This window comes from Ctenocephalides felis, unplaced genomic scaffold (genome assembly GCF_003426905.1).
Source record: "Ctenocephalides felis isolate EL2017-DRISC unplaced genomic scaffold, ASM342690v1 CF-g0.4_SCAFFOLD_03571, whole genome shotgun sequence".
NCBI lineage: Eukaryota > Metazoa > Arthropoda > Insecta > Siphonaptera > Pulicidae > Ctenocephalides > Ctenocephalides felis.
The window spans coordinates 13,697,888-13,717,631 of NW_020539725.1; the positions used below are offsets into that span (position 1 = coordinate 13,697,888).

Here is a 19,744-nt window from a genome sequence, read left to right on the forward strand (position 1 = left end):
ATGGTACTCAAATAATTCGGCATCATGAGCTTTATAAAAATCTAACAAGTTGTATCCCTCGATGAGGATTAACAATTCACTTTTTCTTCGATATTATAATTTTTTCATTAACATTTATAATTATGATAAAATAAAAATTTGATTTCATATTTTGATCTATCTAAGATCACCGATTTTTATACGTTTGTTTAGGAAGAAAAAAGGCAGTTTGGTATTGTATTACCTTTTTCTTTACGCATATTTTCAAATAGAGACATTTAAAATGAATGTAGGTCGAAGATTTGCAATCATTTATTTATCATTAACCGGTCACAAAACTATTTGTAAAGTTCTTGGGGCAGACTAAATAATTATTTCTGTTTCAATGTAATTAATAATATTTCAAATCGTGATAATTCAATTCAAAATGCGACGCAGAGGTCATAAGAAGCCTCGTGATTGAAGGGGTCATCACGCGCTAGAGATAAAAATGTATGGAACTTCAAAACATACATTGCTGGAAATATACACATTGCGTTTTGTTTTAATCATTTTTTTTAATAATTTAGAAATAAGTATTAATAATTTCATCGAATAAAGAGAATCATATAGAAAATATAAACTAGGTGTACAGGTATTTTGCCGTAAGGTAAGTAGCAAACACTTCCTGATATGTGTAAATGATCGACGTAATCAAAACGAATTGTTATTTAAAGACTTTTAAAATTGCCGCGGTAAAATTTTGAAATTTTGAGACGGCCAAAGCTTTGATGATATTTTATAATTAAACTACTTTTTGTAAGTCCGTATCATTTTGAAATGTGCGTTAAGACTATAACCTCTATAGCTATAACATTTTTTATTAAAATAGTATGTTATCGATATAATATTTTTTATTAAAAATCAGCACGATTACCAATTGATAACCTACGAAAAGTTTTTGAATATCCAGTATCAATTCAGGATTTAAGGTTGAAAATGATTGAAAATTTAAGCACTTTTCTACTAGTTCTAAAAAAACAGCTCGACCGATCGTCGAGATAAACCACTCAATGTGAGTCCTAATAGGTAAAGGTAATTACTTAGGTAAATTGACTCATATACACATACACACTTCAATTTTGGTCTCAAACGATTCAGAATGACTTAAAACGCCGAGTGAAAATAAAATTAGCAAGACAAATTTTCTGACGAAAATCCTCTGCTCTAGGAAGTTGAAAAATATAAAATACTATAATGAAAAAACTTGCTAAATTGAGAAACCAATCTATCTATCTAGCAATATAAGAAAACAATTAGTTGAAAGAATGAGAGAACCTATGCAATTTCATATAAAAAAATAACACAGTTTCATATGATAAAATAAATATAAAGACATATATATTTCAATAATTATAAATGTGTACATAACACTTCCAACTTAGTTCGGATTTCTACCCGCAGGTATATCATCCCTCACATCTGTTCTATCAATAAGAAATATTTAAAATATAAAAGTTGTGACTTAATTGTGTGACAAAAAAGGAGGATAGAAAAATTTTCGTTTCATTTCCATTTTCATTGCATATGACAATTGTCTTTCCTTAATAAAGCAAGCAAATCATATATACTTGAACTTGAAATCTCATTCAATAATAAATATTGAGTATGACATTTATTGCTTCAGGCCATTCTAATTTACAAGTTCAATAAATCAATTGATATTATGCAACAACTGCATCAGATGCAATCATAGATGAAAAAGTATTTGATTTAACCTTGAATACTTCGAAGAATTTTAAATTGACAACTTTGCATTTATTGTCATTGATTTATGAAATAATGGAATATATTGGTTTTCATTGAAGTATTCTTTTTATTTTAGTCATGCTTATGTAAGATCATAACATTTTCCAAACAGACTTGTTTTTTTGCGCTAATAAAAAACTTGGACTTGCTGGTGGGTAAGTGGTTAGGCATTGCTGCATCAATGAAAAATTACAGATAATGTAATAATAAAATTCATCTCATGTATCCCATCTCTATATGAATTACTTTCGACAATAATTAAATAATTGAACCAAATCAAATCATCAGAACATGACCACTAGTAACTCTCTTCCAAAACTCACTACCTCTAAGAATACAAATAAATATTTGAGACTCCATTTGTCAAAAGCGTAAACATCTCGAAGAAAAACGTGGACAACTATATTGGCTGCTGGGTTATACATCTAAAGGGTTCAATGTCAAACAGAATCCTAATCTACAAATCAATTTGAAACCCATCTGGACATATGGCATTCAGCTTTGGGGTACTGCCAACCAATCAAATATCGAGATCCTGCAGAGATTTCAGAATAAATTGCTTAGGAAAATCGCCAACGCACCAAAATACACCCCCAACAGGCACGACAAATTGGAAGATATTTTTATCAAGGAAGACATTTCCAGACATAGTCATAAATACCAAACAACAAATATCCTTACAAGGAAGCTGCTAAAACAAATACATTTCAGATGAATAAAAAAATCCTAATGACTTGTTTTAGATTCAATCATAAGTAAAAAGTTTATTTCCATTTCTCTCTCTTTTAATTGACAATCTATTATACCTAAACACTGAAGAATTACTTCAATGGATGTAGTCCTTGGTTTTATTCTATGCTATATCATGCTAAATTGATTTTATATGCCATGTAGATAGATGATAAAATAAATATAATAAAAAAAATTTAAAAAAATCATCAGAAGATCTGATAGAACCCTCGTTGTGTTTGCTGTTCAAATAATAATGATAATGATAATGAAACTTATTCTCATTATATTTATAAAAATTTAATATTCTGTTCATTTCTGGAGCCAGCCAATTCCATTTAACTCTATCATAGAAGAATTTATATCAGCAGTTTATCTACAATTGTAAATATGTCAAAAATTTCTTTGAAAATTGTTTCAAGCTTATTAAAATTGGTTCAAAAAGCACGAAAATATAGTGAATTCTCAGTCACTTTCCTAGTTTCTAATAACAAATTTCTAGTAAAAATCAGAATTTTTTCGCCAGATGATACAATTGAGACATCAAAAAGAAAAGCACTACTTCAACAATTGAAATTACATATCAAGTATTCTCTATAAATACTGTATAAAAATAATGTATAATTCTACATTGTGATAACAAGAACTTCGTTTAATTTGTTCCAGGTTCGATACCCACAAGATGAAAAATATGATATCATATGATGATAACCTTAAAGCACATTGTTGTAATATATATACATCACTATTAGATAAAAAAATCTAACAAAAATCGGATCAGATAAGAAGTGGTAAACCAGTATTCATAAAACCTATATATTGCTGATGATTGTAAAAACATCAGGATGCATAACTTTTTTGTCTTGTTCCAACTTGCAATTATCAAATCAAATCAAATAGCCTTTAGGGCACATTGTTTTAATTTATATGAATCACTATTAGACGAAAAAATCTAACAAAAATCTCATCAGATGGGGAGTGGTCAATCACTGCTCACACAACCTATATAGTTCTGATTGTAAGAACATTAGGATGCATAACTTTTTTGTCTTGTTAAAATTTGAAATTATCAAATATCAAATGAGAATAGCATTTTAGTCACATTGTTACAATATATATAAATTACTATTAGATAACAAAAATCTCATCAGATGGGGAGTGACCAACCACTGCTCATAAAACCTATATAGTGCTGAGATCGTAAGAATATTAGAGGATGCATAACTTTTTTGTTTTGGTCCAACTTGAAATTGACTTATAATAATCTCACAACTGTTCTATTTGTTTCAATTATTATTACCTACGCATTGTTATAATTATTCGATTAATTTAAATAACAAGGCGCACAATTTGTTAATGTAAACATATCAATTCTTAATATATTGTATTCAAAACATTCCTCTAATTCTCCACGTGCCTGTCAATTTAAGAAATGAATTGCATTGGAAAATAACATATAAACAATTTGATAATCGATTTGTTTACACTGTATCTCAATTTACATTCACAAAAACAACGAGGAGTCATTGCAACAAACTAACCTCTATTTAATATTATTGAAGTTTTTCCTTGTAATACATTCTAAATTCATTCTTTATCTTTTTTAATTCTTCACAAAATAGCAATCAAGATTCAATGAAATCTTATAAGTCATCGTTACATGAAAGGAAGAAAGATAAAGTTAGAATTGAAAAAAATTGAAGATCCATGGAGTCTAGTGTTTTATCTATATTTATAATGGAAAGAAATAAATCCTCTTATACAGTTATCCTTATTTTTCTTATTTTTAATTTATTGACTTGACAATCTAACTATCTACATAAAAAATAAATTTTTCAAAAAGTCGCAAAAATAAATTAAAGAACAACATCATTACATAAAAACTAAATTTAAAATAAATATACATAAAAAATAAATTTTTCAAAAAGTCGCAAAAATAAATTAAAGAACAACATCATTTTAAACAGTTCCTCAGAGTATTAACAAAATTAGAAGAATGAAAGGTCTAATTCGATTTTTTACATATTGATTTTTTGTTAAATCTTCTGTTAAGAGTTTCATCTAACAACTTTCTTGCTAAGACTGTTAGGAAGATAATTTAGTCTGTTTTTATATATCTGACTATGTCTGAATACCTCAATTTTGAAAGAGTTAACAAAAATTTAGATCAAAACATTTTTGGCGCCAAAACATATAATTTTGGGTGTATGAAAAACAAGAATAATAAAATTAAATTACAAATAAGTCAAAATAAAGTCCTAAGATTAGTTTTTGGAAAAACAAATCTTACTGGATTTCTCTACATTTTATATATACCAAACAAAATTTTACATGATACACCATAAGTTCCTAAAATTATAGATTTAGTTTCAAAATCATTAATATGAAAATGTTCAATACCCAATAATAGAACTACAAATTTAATAGGTTCTACAAGAGAAGATGTTTTGGTATTCCAAATATGCCTGTAAACAAGTTTTATTATAAATTATCTTTTTCAAATTACTAATACCCAAACTCATACAAAATATTCCACTATCAAATTTTATGAAATTTCCATTACATTTATATTTTTGTAAATATTGTGTTGTATTTTAAATTATTAGTATATTTTTATGACATTTCTTTCACTTAATTAATATTAATCAGATTTACAGTAATAGTTCAATTTATAAATAGTTCAATAGTTAAAATTTTATCAAAGGTAAAATAATTTTGCATCTGTATTTAGTTTTAGTTTTTGTATCTTCAACTGTAGATTGGTGGTAATATAAAAATTTATATATTTTGGAGCCAATTCTTGTATAAATTAAAAATGTTATGGTAATGCTATATGTTATGTACTGTCAAAAAGCTATGTATTTGCTGTGCAATCAAGCGTTTTACACATAAAATCTAACCTACAAAACGCACAAACATCAAATAACAAAATTTCATCGTAAGCGCAACTTTCTGATAACACTGTGCCTGATCGCACAGCAAATACTTAACTTTTTGAGAGTTAGTTACTACCAACTGATACGAATATAGACCCCTAACATAGTATTACCATAATATTTCTATTTTAACCCAGAATTGGACCCTTTGTATTGAATAAAGTATAAATCTTGAATATCTAAAACAAATTCATATAAAGTTATTAGGATTTTTAATGTGTCCTGTATTTTTGAATAGTTCAAATCGGTTAAGTTGTTCTCTGGAAAACGAATTAGTTTCTGGTATGTATATATAAAGGTACAAATATTTTGAACTGTATATGCATGTGTGATTATACATATATAAACTCACATTCAATGTTTAGAAGGTATATTAAATGTATAAAAAAACACCTTTTGAGTTTTTTTATATAACCCTACTACAAGGAGGCGTCCATCAATCACGTGAGATTTTTAGGGGGAGGGGGGGTTAGTCAAAAAATCACCAAATATCAAGTGGGGGAAGGAGGGGTGTAGTCAGATATCACGTGTAATTATTTTTTAACTGTTTTTAAAAAAAAAATTCAAATATTTTCAAGAACAATTAAAAATTTTACAGTTTTTTCACGTAACTAAAAATACACGTGATGTTTGGTGGAGGAGGGGGGTACACCAAGGGGGAGAGGAGGTCCAAAAATCCTTAAAAATTCGCTCACGTGATTAAGGGACGCCCTCTAAATGCAACTTTCTGACGCCTCTCTTTCTGATAACACATACGTGAAGTTAGGTTTGAAGTGTACAACGCCTGAAAACAGCAAATTCATAGCTCTTTGCGAGTTAGTTACTACCAACTCATACAAATATAGACCCCTAACATAGTATTAGTATAATATTTTTATTTTAACCCAGAATTGGATTCATTGTATTGGATGAATTAAAAATCTTGAAAATCTGAAACAAAATCATATAAAGCTATTAGGACTTTTATTGTGTCCTATATTTTTGAATTGTTCAAATCGGTTAAGTTATTCTTTGGAAAACGAATTAGTTTCTGACACATATATGTACATATATATACAAATTGATATGTGTATGAATGTGTGATTATATCTATACAAACCCACATTCATTGTTTCTAAGGTATGCTAAATGTAGAGACATAAAACACACTTTTTGAAGTAAAACTTCTTTAGGCGCGATATGGGTGTAAAAATTTTTTTAGGCTACACGGGTGTAAATCCGTACAAATGCAACGAAAACGCCAACGTGAAGTTGAACACTACGATGCCGTAAGCGCTGATGTCGCGAGTATCCACTCCCGTCATGTCATGCCTTAGTCGAGCGCTAAACCCTATATGAACTTGCATTAATTGAATCACGTTTTTTTTACAAAAGAAGAGGTTGCTGTATTATGTCCTCATGGAATAAGACTTTTCTTAGAGAATAAATGTGCCATGGAATATAATAAATTTATATTGAATCTCGTTGAAGACAAAATAATATCTACTGCCACGGATATTTATGTAGGTTGCCATGCGACAGATCAACAATCATACATTCGTCAGCAGTTTCACAAAAATCGGTTATGAAATAATTTTAGTTCTGAATAATTTTAGTTCTGAATAAATTTTACATAATAACAACTAATATTGATGTAAGTGATGGCTTAGCTAATGGTTGTGTAGGAAAATTAGTGTACATAGAACGTGGCGATAATGATGAACTTCTAGGTTTATGGTTTGAATTTCCTGGTAAGATAGGTAACAAAATTAGGAAGAAAGCTGCACATCATATTCAAACTCTTAATATCAGTAGGACAGCTGTGCCGATTCTCAGGAGATCTTAATCTATTCCAATGAATAGAAATAAAACCATATTTGCCAAAAGAAATCATTTTCCTTTAGTGTCTGCTTGTGCACTCACAATACACAAATCACAAGGTGGTACTTTTGATGAAATTGTATATGAATTCAATAAAACACATAATCAGCAGCTTCTATATGTAGCATTATCACGAGTTACCAGCATTAATGGATTGTTCATCATTTCTAAAACAACGACAAAAAATTTTATAATGGAAGAAAACGGCCAGCAGGATTAATGAACTTAAAAACTGAATTCCAAAGACTTTCAACTTGTAGATTAATAACACAAGAAGAAAAATTGAGTGAGATAATAAGTTTGAACGACATTTCATTGTTTTCCTTTAACTGCCAAAGTTTACGAGCTCATTTGCCTGATCTGCAAGATAAAGTGCTACAACGTTGTACGTTTTTGTTATTTTCGGAAACTTGGATTAATAATGAAGAACGAATTGATATTCAGAACTATTACTGCGTTACTCAATACAAACGATCAAACTCAAGAGCAGGTGGTGTAGCTGTCTAATGTCTATCATTCATGTTCAGATACTCTTCATAATGCGACTCTTATGCAGTTTCTTGCGCCAACGATATTACTGGATATTCCTAATGAAATTACACAAGTAGGTGATATTACACACACAGAATCAAACATTAATTATAGTCGTCCTTTAAATTTCTCCCAATAAAAACATATCAAATATTATTGAATTTCTTCATCAGCAGTTACTTCATTTTTCTAATGAGGGTGCAAAACTTTTAAACACTAATCACAACGAGATACCATTAATTCTTGCTGGAGATTTCAATGTCAATTTTCGTTCAGAAGAATCTCAACCATTAATCGATTTTTTAAATAATAAATTTAATTTAACAATGAATAATTCTCCATTTGAATCAACCACAAGATATGGCACGACTATTGATGCAGTTTTCTCCAGAAATGTACATAGTTTACAAAGCAAAATTTATGTCTCTCATTTCAGTTATCACAAACCTATTATATCATATATGAAATATGATAGCAATTAATCTATCGTTGTTGTTTTAAACTGTGTTATTGATGTTATGTGATTATTAATAAATGATTTTTAAAATTCAAATATGATGTTTTTTTATTTTTATCTTAATTGCCTACTCATACAATATTAAAAGTTTTACTTCAATCGCGTGTGATCCTTACGCGCACTCTTTTTTTAGTTTTTTTAAGTAACCTTACGACAAGTATTATACTAACATATTGTGACTGTTTCTATTATCTAAACATAGTAAAAATTCGTTTCAATCATTGATCATTCTACAAAATTTCCAGGTCCATTCACGATATGAAACATATGGTATCTTTAACTAATTAAATTTTTACACATGTTATATCAATCGATACATGAATGAATTCGATTTGTTCATTTTCTGTCGAGAAAACCGACCTTGAACGCATGTATTGCAGTTTCGCGCCCGATTTTAAATAAATACATACATTTGCGACTTTAGAATGGTCGATTTTAAATATTCAACAAAGACTGTATTTGACTTCAAATTCAACAAGACTGTATTTACATTAACATCTGAATAAATTACACAAATTCCAGCGCAAATATTCAGAAGGAAGATGTAGAGTAACAACTGCAGAAAATTAATAAAAACTTCAAAGTATTGAAGCTTTCAAAGTATTGAATTATTTTGAAAAGTATTTTCACGAAGATACTCCAAAACTAAAATAAGAGTGGTTGACCACTGGGTTGCCTTCTTGAAAACAATATATCTAGGTTGAGATATACGTCATAACAGCTTATAGAACATGTAGTTCTAATAGCTGATCAAATGGCATGTATAAAAAAATATGTAAGTAGTTCCGTATATTTTAGTAGGTACTACGGTACTACTAAAAGTAGTACCTACTTGTAAGTAATTAATATTAGTCCCACTTCTACAGAATGAATTGCACATTTTGCAGAGCAATTATTAACTTCCCGAAAGAGATGTTTATATTTTCATCAAAAAATCCGACGTTGCAAGCCATTATGAATCGAATGAGACCAAATTTGGAAAAAGTATGTGTGTGTGCGTGTGTGTGAACAGATTTTTTGCAGTAAATCGACATTTTCTCAAAAACGACTAGGCCTATTTCAAAAATTTAAAAGCCATTCGATGTATCTCGATGAAGACCAGCGATGATCAGCCAAGCCGTTTCTTTGTAAATAGCAGAAAATTGAAACATTTTTCGTCCACGTTTTAGCTCGCAATTCTGAATCGGTTTTGAAAATTCAAAAAACGTTCGAAAGATATCGGTTGAGAATCGACCTGATTAGTTTTTGGTAAAGATCGGCCGTGCCGTTTTCTTGTAATAAAGTGTTAAAAAAAATTTTTTTGACGTATTCTATGATTTTTTTTGACAATATTACGGCCTTACGATAAGTCGTTTAATTTTAAAAATTCTTCAAAGTTTGCAAAAATTATTATCGTTTTTTGGCATTTGTCAAAATTAGACCTTTCAACGACGTTTGGTCATAAAAGCCTGAACCGATTTCAGAAATTTAAAAGCCATTCGATGTATCTCAATGAGGACTATTGTTTGTCAATTTTGTGCGACGATCTGCCAAGCACTTTCTTTGTAATTTCAAAAAAAAAATTAAACTTTTCGTCCACATTTAAGCTCATACTACTGAATCGATTTTGAAAAATCAAAAACTGTTAGTTAGTAATGTTACTGATTAGTTTTAGGTGAAAATCTACCGAGTCATTTTCTTGTAATTAACTGTTGAAATAAAAAATTTAAGATTGTTTTTATGCAACTTTTTTTGTCGATATATATCATGGTCTTATAGAACTTACTAAAATCTTACGGCCTTACGACAAGTAGTTTAATTTTAAAAATTCATCAACGTTTGAGAAAATGAGTAGTTTTTTTGATGTTTCTTAAAATTAAAATAAGACGATTTACTTGGTATAACGAGAGAGTGTTCGTTCGTTTTCAATGATGTGTGATAAATCCACTCGAAATACTTTTAATCACTCATAAATTAATTTATTTTTTATTGATTAAGTCTATTATTTACACATATCGGGAGGTTCATGTAACTTGCCACAAGGCAAAATACCCATACCAACTAGTTTAATTATTAATTTTATGTATAATCATAATAAATATGATGCTGGTTAATTGTTATAATTAGATCTTGCAAAATCCAAAGATTTTATGAATGTTTATAAAACTGTAATGGCAGCAATAAAATACCTACGATATTTCAAAGAGTTTGAAGCCGTTTTTAAATGCATATTATTATAATAAAATTTTTGTTATTAATTATATAAATATGCATTTACCTATACATAAATATATATGTGTGTGTGTGTGTTGAATAATTTAAGGAATGTGAATCGATTTGCGAAAACAAGTTTTTTCAATAATTTATTCAACTATTTTCAACAAATAAATGGAAGCGTTTATATCCATCCGAATCATGAAAAATTCTTACTAAAAATGTTATTATATTTATTATTATATATACGTGTGTGTAAGTGTGAGTTAATAACCATAAATGATATCAAATTATATTTTATTCAAATAGACTTACTGATAAATGTTTATTTAAGTTGATGACCAATAGTTTTGTTTCATTCTAGAAAATTTACGTCATTCATTAAACATACATTTAATGATTATTGTAATTAAATGGCAATGATTGATAAAATAAACATGAACTTTAATCATCAAGTTTTTAATCATAGCTCGTTTGCACAAACCTTCATTGAATTAGAAGGATAATTGACTTATGAATAATTGTATAGGAGAAGGAATATTTAAAATATAAAAGCGTTAATTACAAATAAAATAGTAAATAGTAATCCACAACTGTTTATCATGTGGAACAATATTTTATGCTGGATAATTATCAAAGAATATAAGTTTTACTAATACAGTAAAATAGACTTGTCATTAAAAATTAATAAATATAATTAAATATTACATCCTTTAAAAGTTTGGGGTGTACTAATGAATCATATTTGTAAGGTGACAAAACTTTAGTAATATAAAAAAAAGTCTATAAAATAAATTAAATCATGTAATTGATTTTGTTTATCACTTTCTGATTTTATTTAATCCGAGTTTCATACAAAACTACAAGCAAATATATTACAGATGTTTTACGACCTTAAGCTTTCTTCATTCACATATGGTCATAATTATAAATATAAATATATATACCATATATTAACATAATATACATATTCGTAAGAGAAAAGGACGCATTAAATAAACTGCGGAATGGTAAACAGACCCAAAAACACTTTTTATATAAATTTTGTTTTATACACAATAGATTTTATTTATTATAATGCAACTGAGGGACCGATTCTGCCGCATAACAGAAAAATGTTATGGCAAGGCCATATAATGCTCCAACTTCCATACATTATGCTACTAAATCATGCTGAATACTGTCAAATTCATGTATGTTCATCAGTCATGTATTTGCTGTGCATTCAGGTGTTTTACACATAAACTTATACATAACATACAACGTCACTCGTATGTTATGAAGCTAGATCAGAGAGACCCCGTCATCTAAGATCGTTGTTTTGACATTTTTGCGGTTTCTAGGTTAGGTTTTCCATCTGACAACCTGAGAAAAACGCCTGACTGCACAGCAACCACATGGCTTTTTGAATATTTAATATGGAAAGTTCTTCATAAAATGGTCTTGCCATAACATTTTTCTGTTATGAGGCAGAATCGGTCCCTGAAAGTATTAGGATTCTTTATAAAAAAAAGTATCTGAAAGGAATTTAATTATTGGCCAGCAATTGAAAATTTGGAATTTTTCAAGAACTACCAAAATCATAATCTTAATATTATAAGCAGTATTTTTTATATCAGTGTCAAAGTGAGTCAATAAGAAATAATAATAATAATTATGGCAGACACATAAAAGTCCATTGTTTAAACAGGCATAATATTAGGTATATAATTTAATATTCTGAACAGATTTAAGATTTAATAATTCTTATTCTCTGCAATTTTCTGAATTATCTATTCTCCAGCAAGTTATCAATCAAATTTTGTTCTCTGTCCATTCTTGAACATAATGGATCCAATCTAATTTCCTTTTCTTTACAAAATAGTGCCCAGCAGAGACTTTTTGTCTTACTTAATGATTTAAGTTTTTTACTTAACATATACAATTTCGTCATACCTATATTGTACCATTTTGTAGCATATACTATTTATAATTTAAGACGCAAATTCGTGCAATGGAAAGTCCAAAGTCAAATACGAATTTATGTATATTATCGTCTAACTGCGCATTTCACATTTATGCGAGAGTGAAAAGTCATTCATGTTGAATTAATGATATTTTCAGCATTTAATTTCATATCGCACTTCGCTTATCTTCTACTTATGCATCGTATTTCCTAATGATAAGGAAAATATAATGTATAAAATGCATTTTATTTAACTTTTCGTTCCATGAGTTATTTAAATCGAAAAGATCAAATTACAAAATTGAACGAAATTTTTTAGGCTCTTCACCAAATTGCGACTTCACAATTTACAATCTTCCAACATATGTTAAGCCATCCATAATATTATGGATGGCTTAAGTTGTTTTTGGCATTTGCCATTTCACAAAATATAAGAATCCAGATAAATTTCTAATTTGCATATAAAAAAGACACTATATGATTTTTTATCTTCTTTCCCTAACCCTTTCCACTTGCGAATTGCAACATTAATATGAATTTTGCCGCCGGAGCGGAGGCATCCGAGTGGAAAGGGTTTTTCAAATTTCTATCACACACCTAATATATTTCAAATTCAATCTATTTATCATAGTTGCAAAATTATTTAAAATATATTATGCAAAAATATATAATAATTTATAATAATAATTTTATTTATGCATATAAGATATTAAAATGGAAAACATAAAATTGCAAAATTAATATGATTTTTTTATGTTAAAATGAAGCACGTATGTTGGGACCCTCAATTCGAGTTTTCGAGAAAATTGTTCAATCGATTTAAATTATTCAGAAAACATTCGATTTGTTTTCACAATGCTCTGAGCCTATAGTATAGACTTTTCTTAAAGGCAGATCCAGCTTTTTCGTAGATATAGAAGAAAAAGTAGGAAAAAAATCATTAAGGTGACAAAATAGACATTTTATATCAAATAAAATTTGATAATTTATCAAATTATCGGGTTATTGATATATTTTAAGTATAAGCAACTTTCGCATTGTTCATCAACTTACAATGTTTTGGATTGGCACTTCACATTTATTATTTTAATAATTGATTAGCTTTATCATATAGGTATATAAGACATTTAAAAAATTACTCATAAAGTAAAATAAATAGTTAATATTCACATCTAGTTATACAACTCTTTACAGTGATCAAGTGCAGGAAAAATATAGAGAGTAATTTTATTTATTAGAAGACCTAAAATAGGTTATTAATTTAATGTAACATCTTCCTTGCATTCCAAAAGTTTTATATTTCTATATTCATATTCATATTGCCATCATATCTAATATATTTTAAATTCAATTTATTCATTAAAGCTGCAAAATTATAAAGCACATTTTACCAAACGATAATACATAACAACTTAAATCTTGTTTGCCTTTTATCAAAAACTATTAGAAAAAATAGATGTATGTGTGTGTGTGCGGATACAAATTTTCGTCGACAATTTCGAGCCGATTTGAAAAATTCAAATAACATTCGTTTCGTAATGTTAAGGAGACGTGCGGATTAGTGAAAAAGTGACAAAAATGATAATTATGTTTATGAAAGCGTTGGATTTGAATTATTCAAAAAACATTTTATTTGTTTTGATAACATGAATAAGTGATTAAATTTCTGGTAAGGCAGGTCTAGTGGTTTCGGAGATCGAGTAAAAAAAGTAAAAAAATGCCATTTGAAAGTCAAAAATGATCATTAGACATATGCGCATCAAATTATCAGGTATTTCACAGAGATATTAATAATAAGTACAAATTCTGTTTACAATGTTTACTCGTTAGACTGCGATGCAGCGCTTACGCGCTTTAATATTTTGTCTCTACGCACTTAAAGCAGCGCGATTGCTTTGAAAAAAAGTTCAAAATTTTCAAACGTGTTCGTAATATAAAAAAACAAAATCAAATTTTTCAAAAGAGTCAGAAAAAATTTCAAAATTCTCAGAAATCTAATTACTTGAAAGTTTTCAAAATATTTCAAAGCTTTTTTAAAAAAAAAAATCTTCGGTACGGAAAGTTCCAGCAATTTGCCGTAACGCACGATGCCATACACGACTAGTTTTATCGTAATTTTATTATTTTTAGCAATGATTTTTGGCTACTGCAAAAAATGACCTAAAATGCATGTCGAATAGACGAGCAACGACCCTCTGTTTAACCAGCTTTATATAAGGGTTGAAGCCTATTTCAAGGCCGTCAACGAATCAATAAAATATGTCATCAAGCCAATACAACTATGATACTATTTTTATACCATATTTAAAAAAGTTTTTTATAAATCTAGTTGATCATTGCCATTGCCTTATATAAGATTATTAGTAAATTTGTCAATTTAGTAAATTTTATTAACTATACTAGAAAATACACTATCATGAATAGCATAATTAGTTTAGTAGAGAAACGTTGTTTATATAAATATCTGCAGACTGCACCTAGAGTATTTAGGACTTGTCTAAAATAAATGTTCTACTAACCGCAAACTAATGTTATATTCTAAAATTATATTAATGTGATTGTTGTTGTAATGTTATTAATAATGCACAATACCTATTTTTAGCTACATATTTATTTAATAAAAAATACCAGTAGGTAACAGTATTATTAAGCTATCTTACAATTTAATAATTTGGTTATTTGGAAATAAATTTTAGTTTGGTGATTCTAAGCAAGTTTAATTCAATAGATATTCATTCATTTAATTTAATATAATAGGTCAGAAAAAGAAGGACTTCAAACGAAACTATTAAATTGAAAATTAATAATAAATAGTAATAATTAAAATAAAAAGTATGTCTCAAGCCAAAATATCATTCCTGTTTAGGCTATGAGAATGGAAAATAGAAATACAGCAGTAATTCAATTATTCATATAAAAATACGTCGATACATTTTGAATGAAATGCCAAGTCAATATTACGAGTAAAAAATGAAATATATAATATAGACTATTAACATTTACAATATCAAGAATAAAATCAAGAAAAAAGGCTTATTTGTATAGAATTAATTTTTTTAGTAATCTATAAAGAATTTTTATAGTAAGATGTATTTAATATTTGCATTGCATATATTCACCAATATAAAAATATATTTGTTTCATTTCATAATTGTTTTATTTTATGATTGAATAATTAAATGAAATTTTTAAATTTAAGTTTGTAATTATTTCAATGTAACACAGTTTTTTAATAATTTAAAAAGCTCAACAAATTGAGGTTACTTAATATAACTTTATATATCATAATTATGAAAATACTGATTAATATTTATCCTAGAGCATAAATTAAATTTATGCATTATGAATCAAATTAAACATTTGTGTAGACGCCCGGCGGAATGTTTATTAAAAAAGTCAATTAATTGCGCTACATACGAACAATCTATTACCTTGAAGGATCAGATGTAATTTATTATTAAAATGGCTATATCAGACCTTTAAAATAAGTGATTATAAAAAAATAAGTGAGTTTGGTTATTAATAGTATATATTTGCGAGATGTTTAAGGTTCAAGTTGTGCGTACAGAATGATTAAATTTCTTATAACTAGTTAGCTTAGTACTTATACTAGAGTAGCAGAATTATTTTATTGGTGTCAGGTAGAAGGAGATAGATGTATGAAATGTGTGAGCCTCGAACATGCCGCCGCATTCGAAAAAACAATGAGCAATTAATTTACAGGTTTTTTCAATATTACTTCATGTAGTTATGGTATAATGATAAAATTATAGAGAAAAAAGATTAATAATATATTATATCTTTGAAATTGTAAGTGAAAACAATCAAAATATTTTAATTGAAGTTTAAAAAAAAAATATTCGATTATTTTCTTTTCGGGAATTAATACATTTATGTAACCTTTCTTATGTGCCTTTTGGAAAACAAACTTGAATTAATCAATATTTTTTTCCAAAACTGGATGATTATTCAATAACACTAATTAACAAATACGAATATTTTTCGTACGTAATATGTGTCAAATTTTTTGCAAATTATACTAATTTTAGAAAAATAAGATATAAAAACTTTTTAAGTGGAATGTCAGTAATAGCCCTGTATGTGTAAGAAATTAAGAACAGTTTTTGATGAAAAGCAAAAGCTATTTTTAAAATAAACAGTAGAAAATATTTATATAGATAAATCTTAATTCTTACTGATTAAGTACTATATTATTTTCACATTTCTGAAAGTTCAAGCAACTTGCCTTAAGGTAAAATGTCCCTTACAACACCTTATTTTATACAGTCAGCTTCAAAACATTATACTTGACATTTCAGAAGTTTTTTTTCTCAAAATTAGTAAACCAGTGAATGGTCACTGTTTTATACAAATGACGAATATACTCGTCAATTCACAAACTTCTAAAAATGTATATTATGTATGTGTGGACGTTAACTGCAATCAGTAGCTACTTACGAAACACTACAGAATGTGCATTTGCTTTGGCATAGATTCTGATTAGAATCGATAAAATGCGGGGCGAAATTTTAAACTTTGATGATTTTTTATAATTCAACCGGTTATCGTAGGCCTATAATATTTTAGTAAGATATAGTATAGTATAGTAAGTTATGAATAGTTTTTGAATTTTTAAAATTGGTTCAAAATTGGCGGGCAAAATTTTTTAACACATACGTTTTCCAAATTTGGTCACATTCGATTTTGAATGACTTGAAAAATCGAAAAAACAAAGTTAGCAAATCAGATTTTTGCGAAAACATGAACTTCTCTTTCGGGAAGTTAGTTAAATTCAAAATGAATTCAATACCCTGTATATACGCATGACGAATATACTCGTCAAATTTCTGCAACTTCTCCATGACGCGTATATGCGTCATGGGGAATTATATATGTTAAAATATATAATAAAAACCTCTAATAAATAAACAATATAAAAATGAATTAACCTTAAATTGCACATCTTCCAAATCCCACACCGGCCTGATGACTTCGAGTATCGATCGCGCACCTTTGACAACGTCATTTTCACTCACTGTAATGTTAATATGCAACACATTTTTCCCTGTATCGTCCATATCATTTGTTCGACATGAATTTCTCTTAAAAACCTCCTTTTCAACAATGTAACACTCATTTGCCTCAATCATAACTGACCGAAATAATAATAGAATAAAAATATAATAAAATTTAATAGCAATCGATAAATAGTAGTATCAAAATCTGGTGCAGTAAAATAAATAGTTGTAACTAAAATTGGGGTTGTTTTATTTACAATTGACTACTAGTAGCAAGTAAGAACACGAGTTTGTACGCTTGCTATATTTACATTAACAATTAACTAGAGTTTAAACACAATTGATCTATTATTATTGAATATATATTTATTTAACTAAATGTGTGAATTTGTAATAATTCGGCACTCCTTGACGAGTGTGAATTATCCAGTTTCGCGTCCTGCGTTCTCGATAGGCACCGCGATACTGACTAAGACGGCCGATATTGACAGAACACATGCCGGAGCGAAATAGTCTCGCATGTTAGGGTCCGTGCGCACGAGATATTTACACATTGACAAAAGCATACATATCAAAGTCACATCAGGGGGAGTCCATTAATCACGTGAGCGAGTTTTTAAGGATTTTTGGACCCCCCCTCCCCTTTGGTGACACATGGTGATATTCAAAATTACCCCCCCCTCCCCCACCAAACATCACGTGTATTTTTAGTTATGTGAAAAAACTGTAGAATTTTTGAATAAAGTAATTTTTTTTTAAAATGTGTGATTTGTTAAAAAATAATCTGTTAAAAATAAATACACGTAATATCTTCTTATACCCCTCCCTCTCCCACGTGATATTTCGTGATTTTTTGTTAAACCCCCCCTCCCCCTAAAAACCTCACGTGATTAATGGACGCCCCTCCATACAAATGTTTACTAACTTAAGGGGTTACATGAGTTTCACGGTTTCAGAAAATCGAAATTTTTTCATACTAAATTCTATAACATCTCTAGAATATTTTCCTAAATTTTCAAGTTGATCTGACTAATAGTTTTCGAGATACAGCCTTGAAAAGGTGAAGGCTCGAGAGCCACCTTTATTGTCTCTTAAAACTTTAAACGCCTTTTTCTCAAAACTATGTTTTCAAAGACGGTTGTCAAGATTTCTCGCGAAGTACTCAACCGGTCTTGATGAAATTTTACACAAGTCATCGAGATATCATTTACAAGGTCTTGAACGAAGGATTACAACTATTTAAATAAAATTGTCGAGAAATTTTCATCTAAATTTGCATTTTTTTATAAAAACGTCTGGCAAAAATCCACTTTTCATTTTTTTTTTTCGTCCAGTACCTAGTTTATTGTCTTTACTAAAACGCGTATTTTTATTTTTATTTGAAATGATCCTGAAAGAAGTTCTGCTGACAACGCGGAGGCACCTCTTTTCCGAGAGACTGCCGAAAATGGCGTAGTAATGACCGTCATTTTGATATTTTGAAAATTTTACAAAATGTTTATTAAATATGTATGTTTTAAATAAAAAAAATCATCAAAATATTTCATTTTTAAATGTAAAATAAATATTGAAAAAATGCCGTTTTTTGCCCGAGGAAACCCATGTAACCCCTTAAACACACATGTACATATGTCTGTGTATATATATGTATATATTAAATAATTTGCATCGATATGTTTTCTAAAGTCCAATTACTAACACAAACTTTTTATGATAACTCTTGAACTTATCAGTTCACTTATCAACTTGTGCAACAATGTGGTGATTCTTGATGAAATATACAAAATTATTATATAAAATATGTAGTTATTTACATATATAAAGATAAAATCTCTCCTTAACAGAAGGTTTTAAAGAGCCAATTAGATTAGCACATAGATAAAAGAAGAGTATATGGATTAACAAATAATTCATTATATAAAAACTTGTAATTATCTATGTTACAATGTAATCTATATGAGTAATTAACATATCTAATTATTTTTATACATAATAGAACTAACTATTTCAACATCATTACTACAAATGAGGGGCCGTGCATCAATCAAGTGAGACAAAAGGGGGGAGGTGTTTGACAAAAAATCACGAAATATCACAAGGAGGAGTAAGATATCACGTGTATTCATTTTCCACCTGATAAATTAAATAAAAAAAATCAAAATTAAACCATTTTTTTCGAATATACTAAAAATACACGTGATGTATGGTTCTGAAGAGGTGTTGATATAAAAATTACGAAATATCACCA

The 19,744-nt window shown here is 28.3% G+C and overlaps 1 protein-coding gene across 1 annotated transcript in view; it reads right to left on the bottom strand.

The window, feature by feature from the left end:
* The window catches only part of LOC113384903 (ethanolamine kinase), a 79,214-nt gene extending 61,254 nt beyond the window's left edge, over window positions 1-17,960 (bottom strand). Inside the window, exon 1 of the mRNA XM_026622677.1 lies at window positions 17,428-17,960. Coding sequence (XP_026478462.1) covers window positions 17,428-17,628 — 201 coding nt within the window. The 5' untranslated portion in view covers window positions 17,629-17,960. The remainder of the gene's footprint in view (window positions 1-17,427) is intronic.
* Between the last annotated feature and the right edge of the window lie 1,784 nt (window positions 17,961-19,744).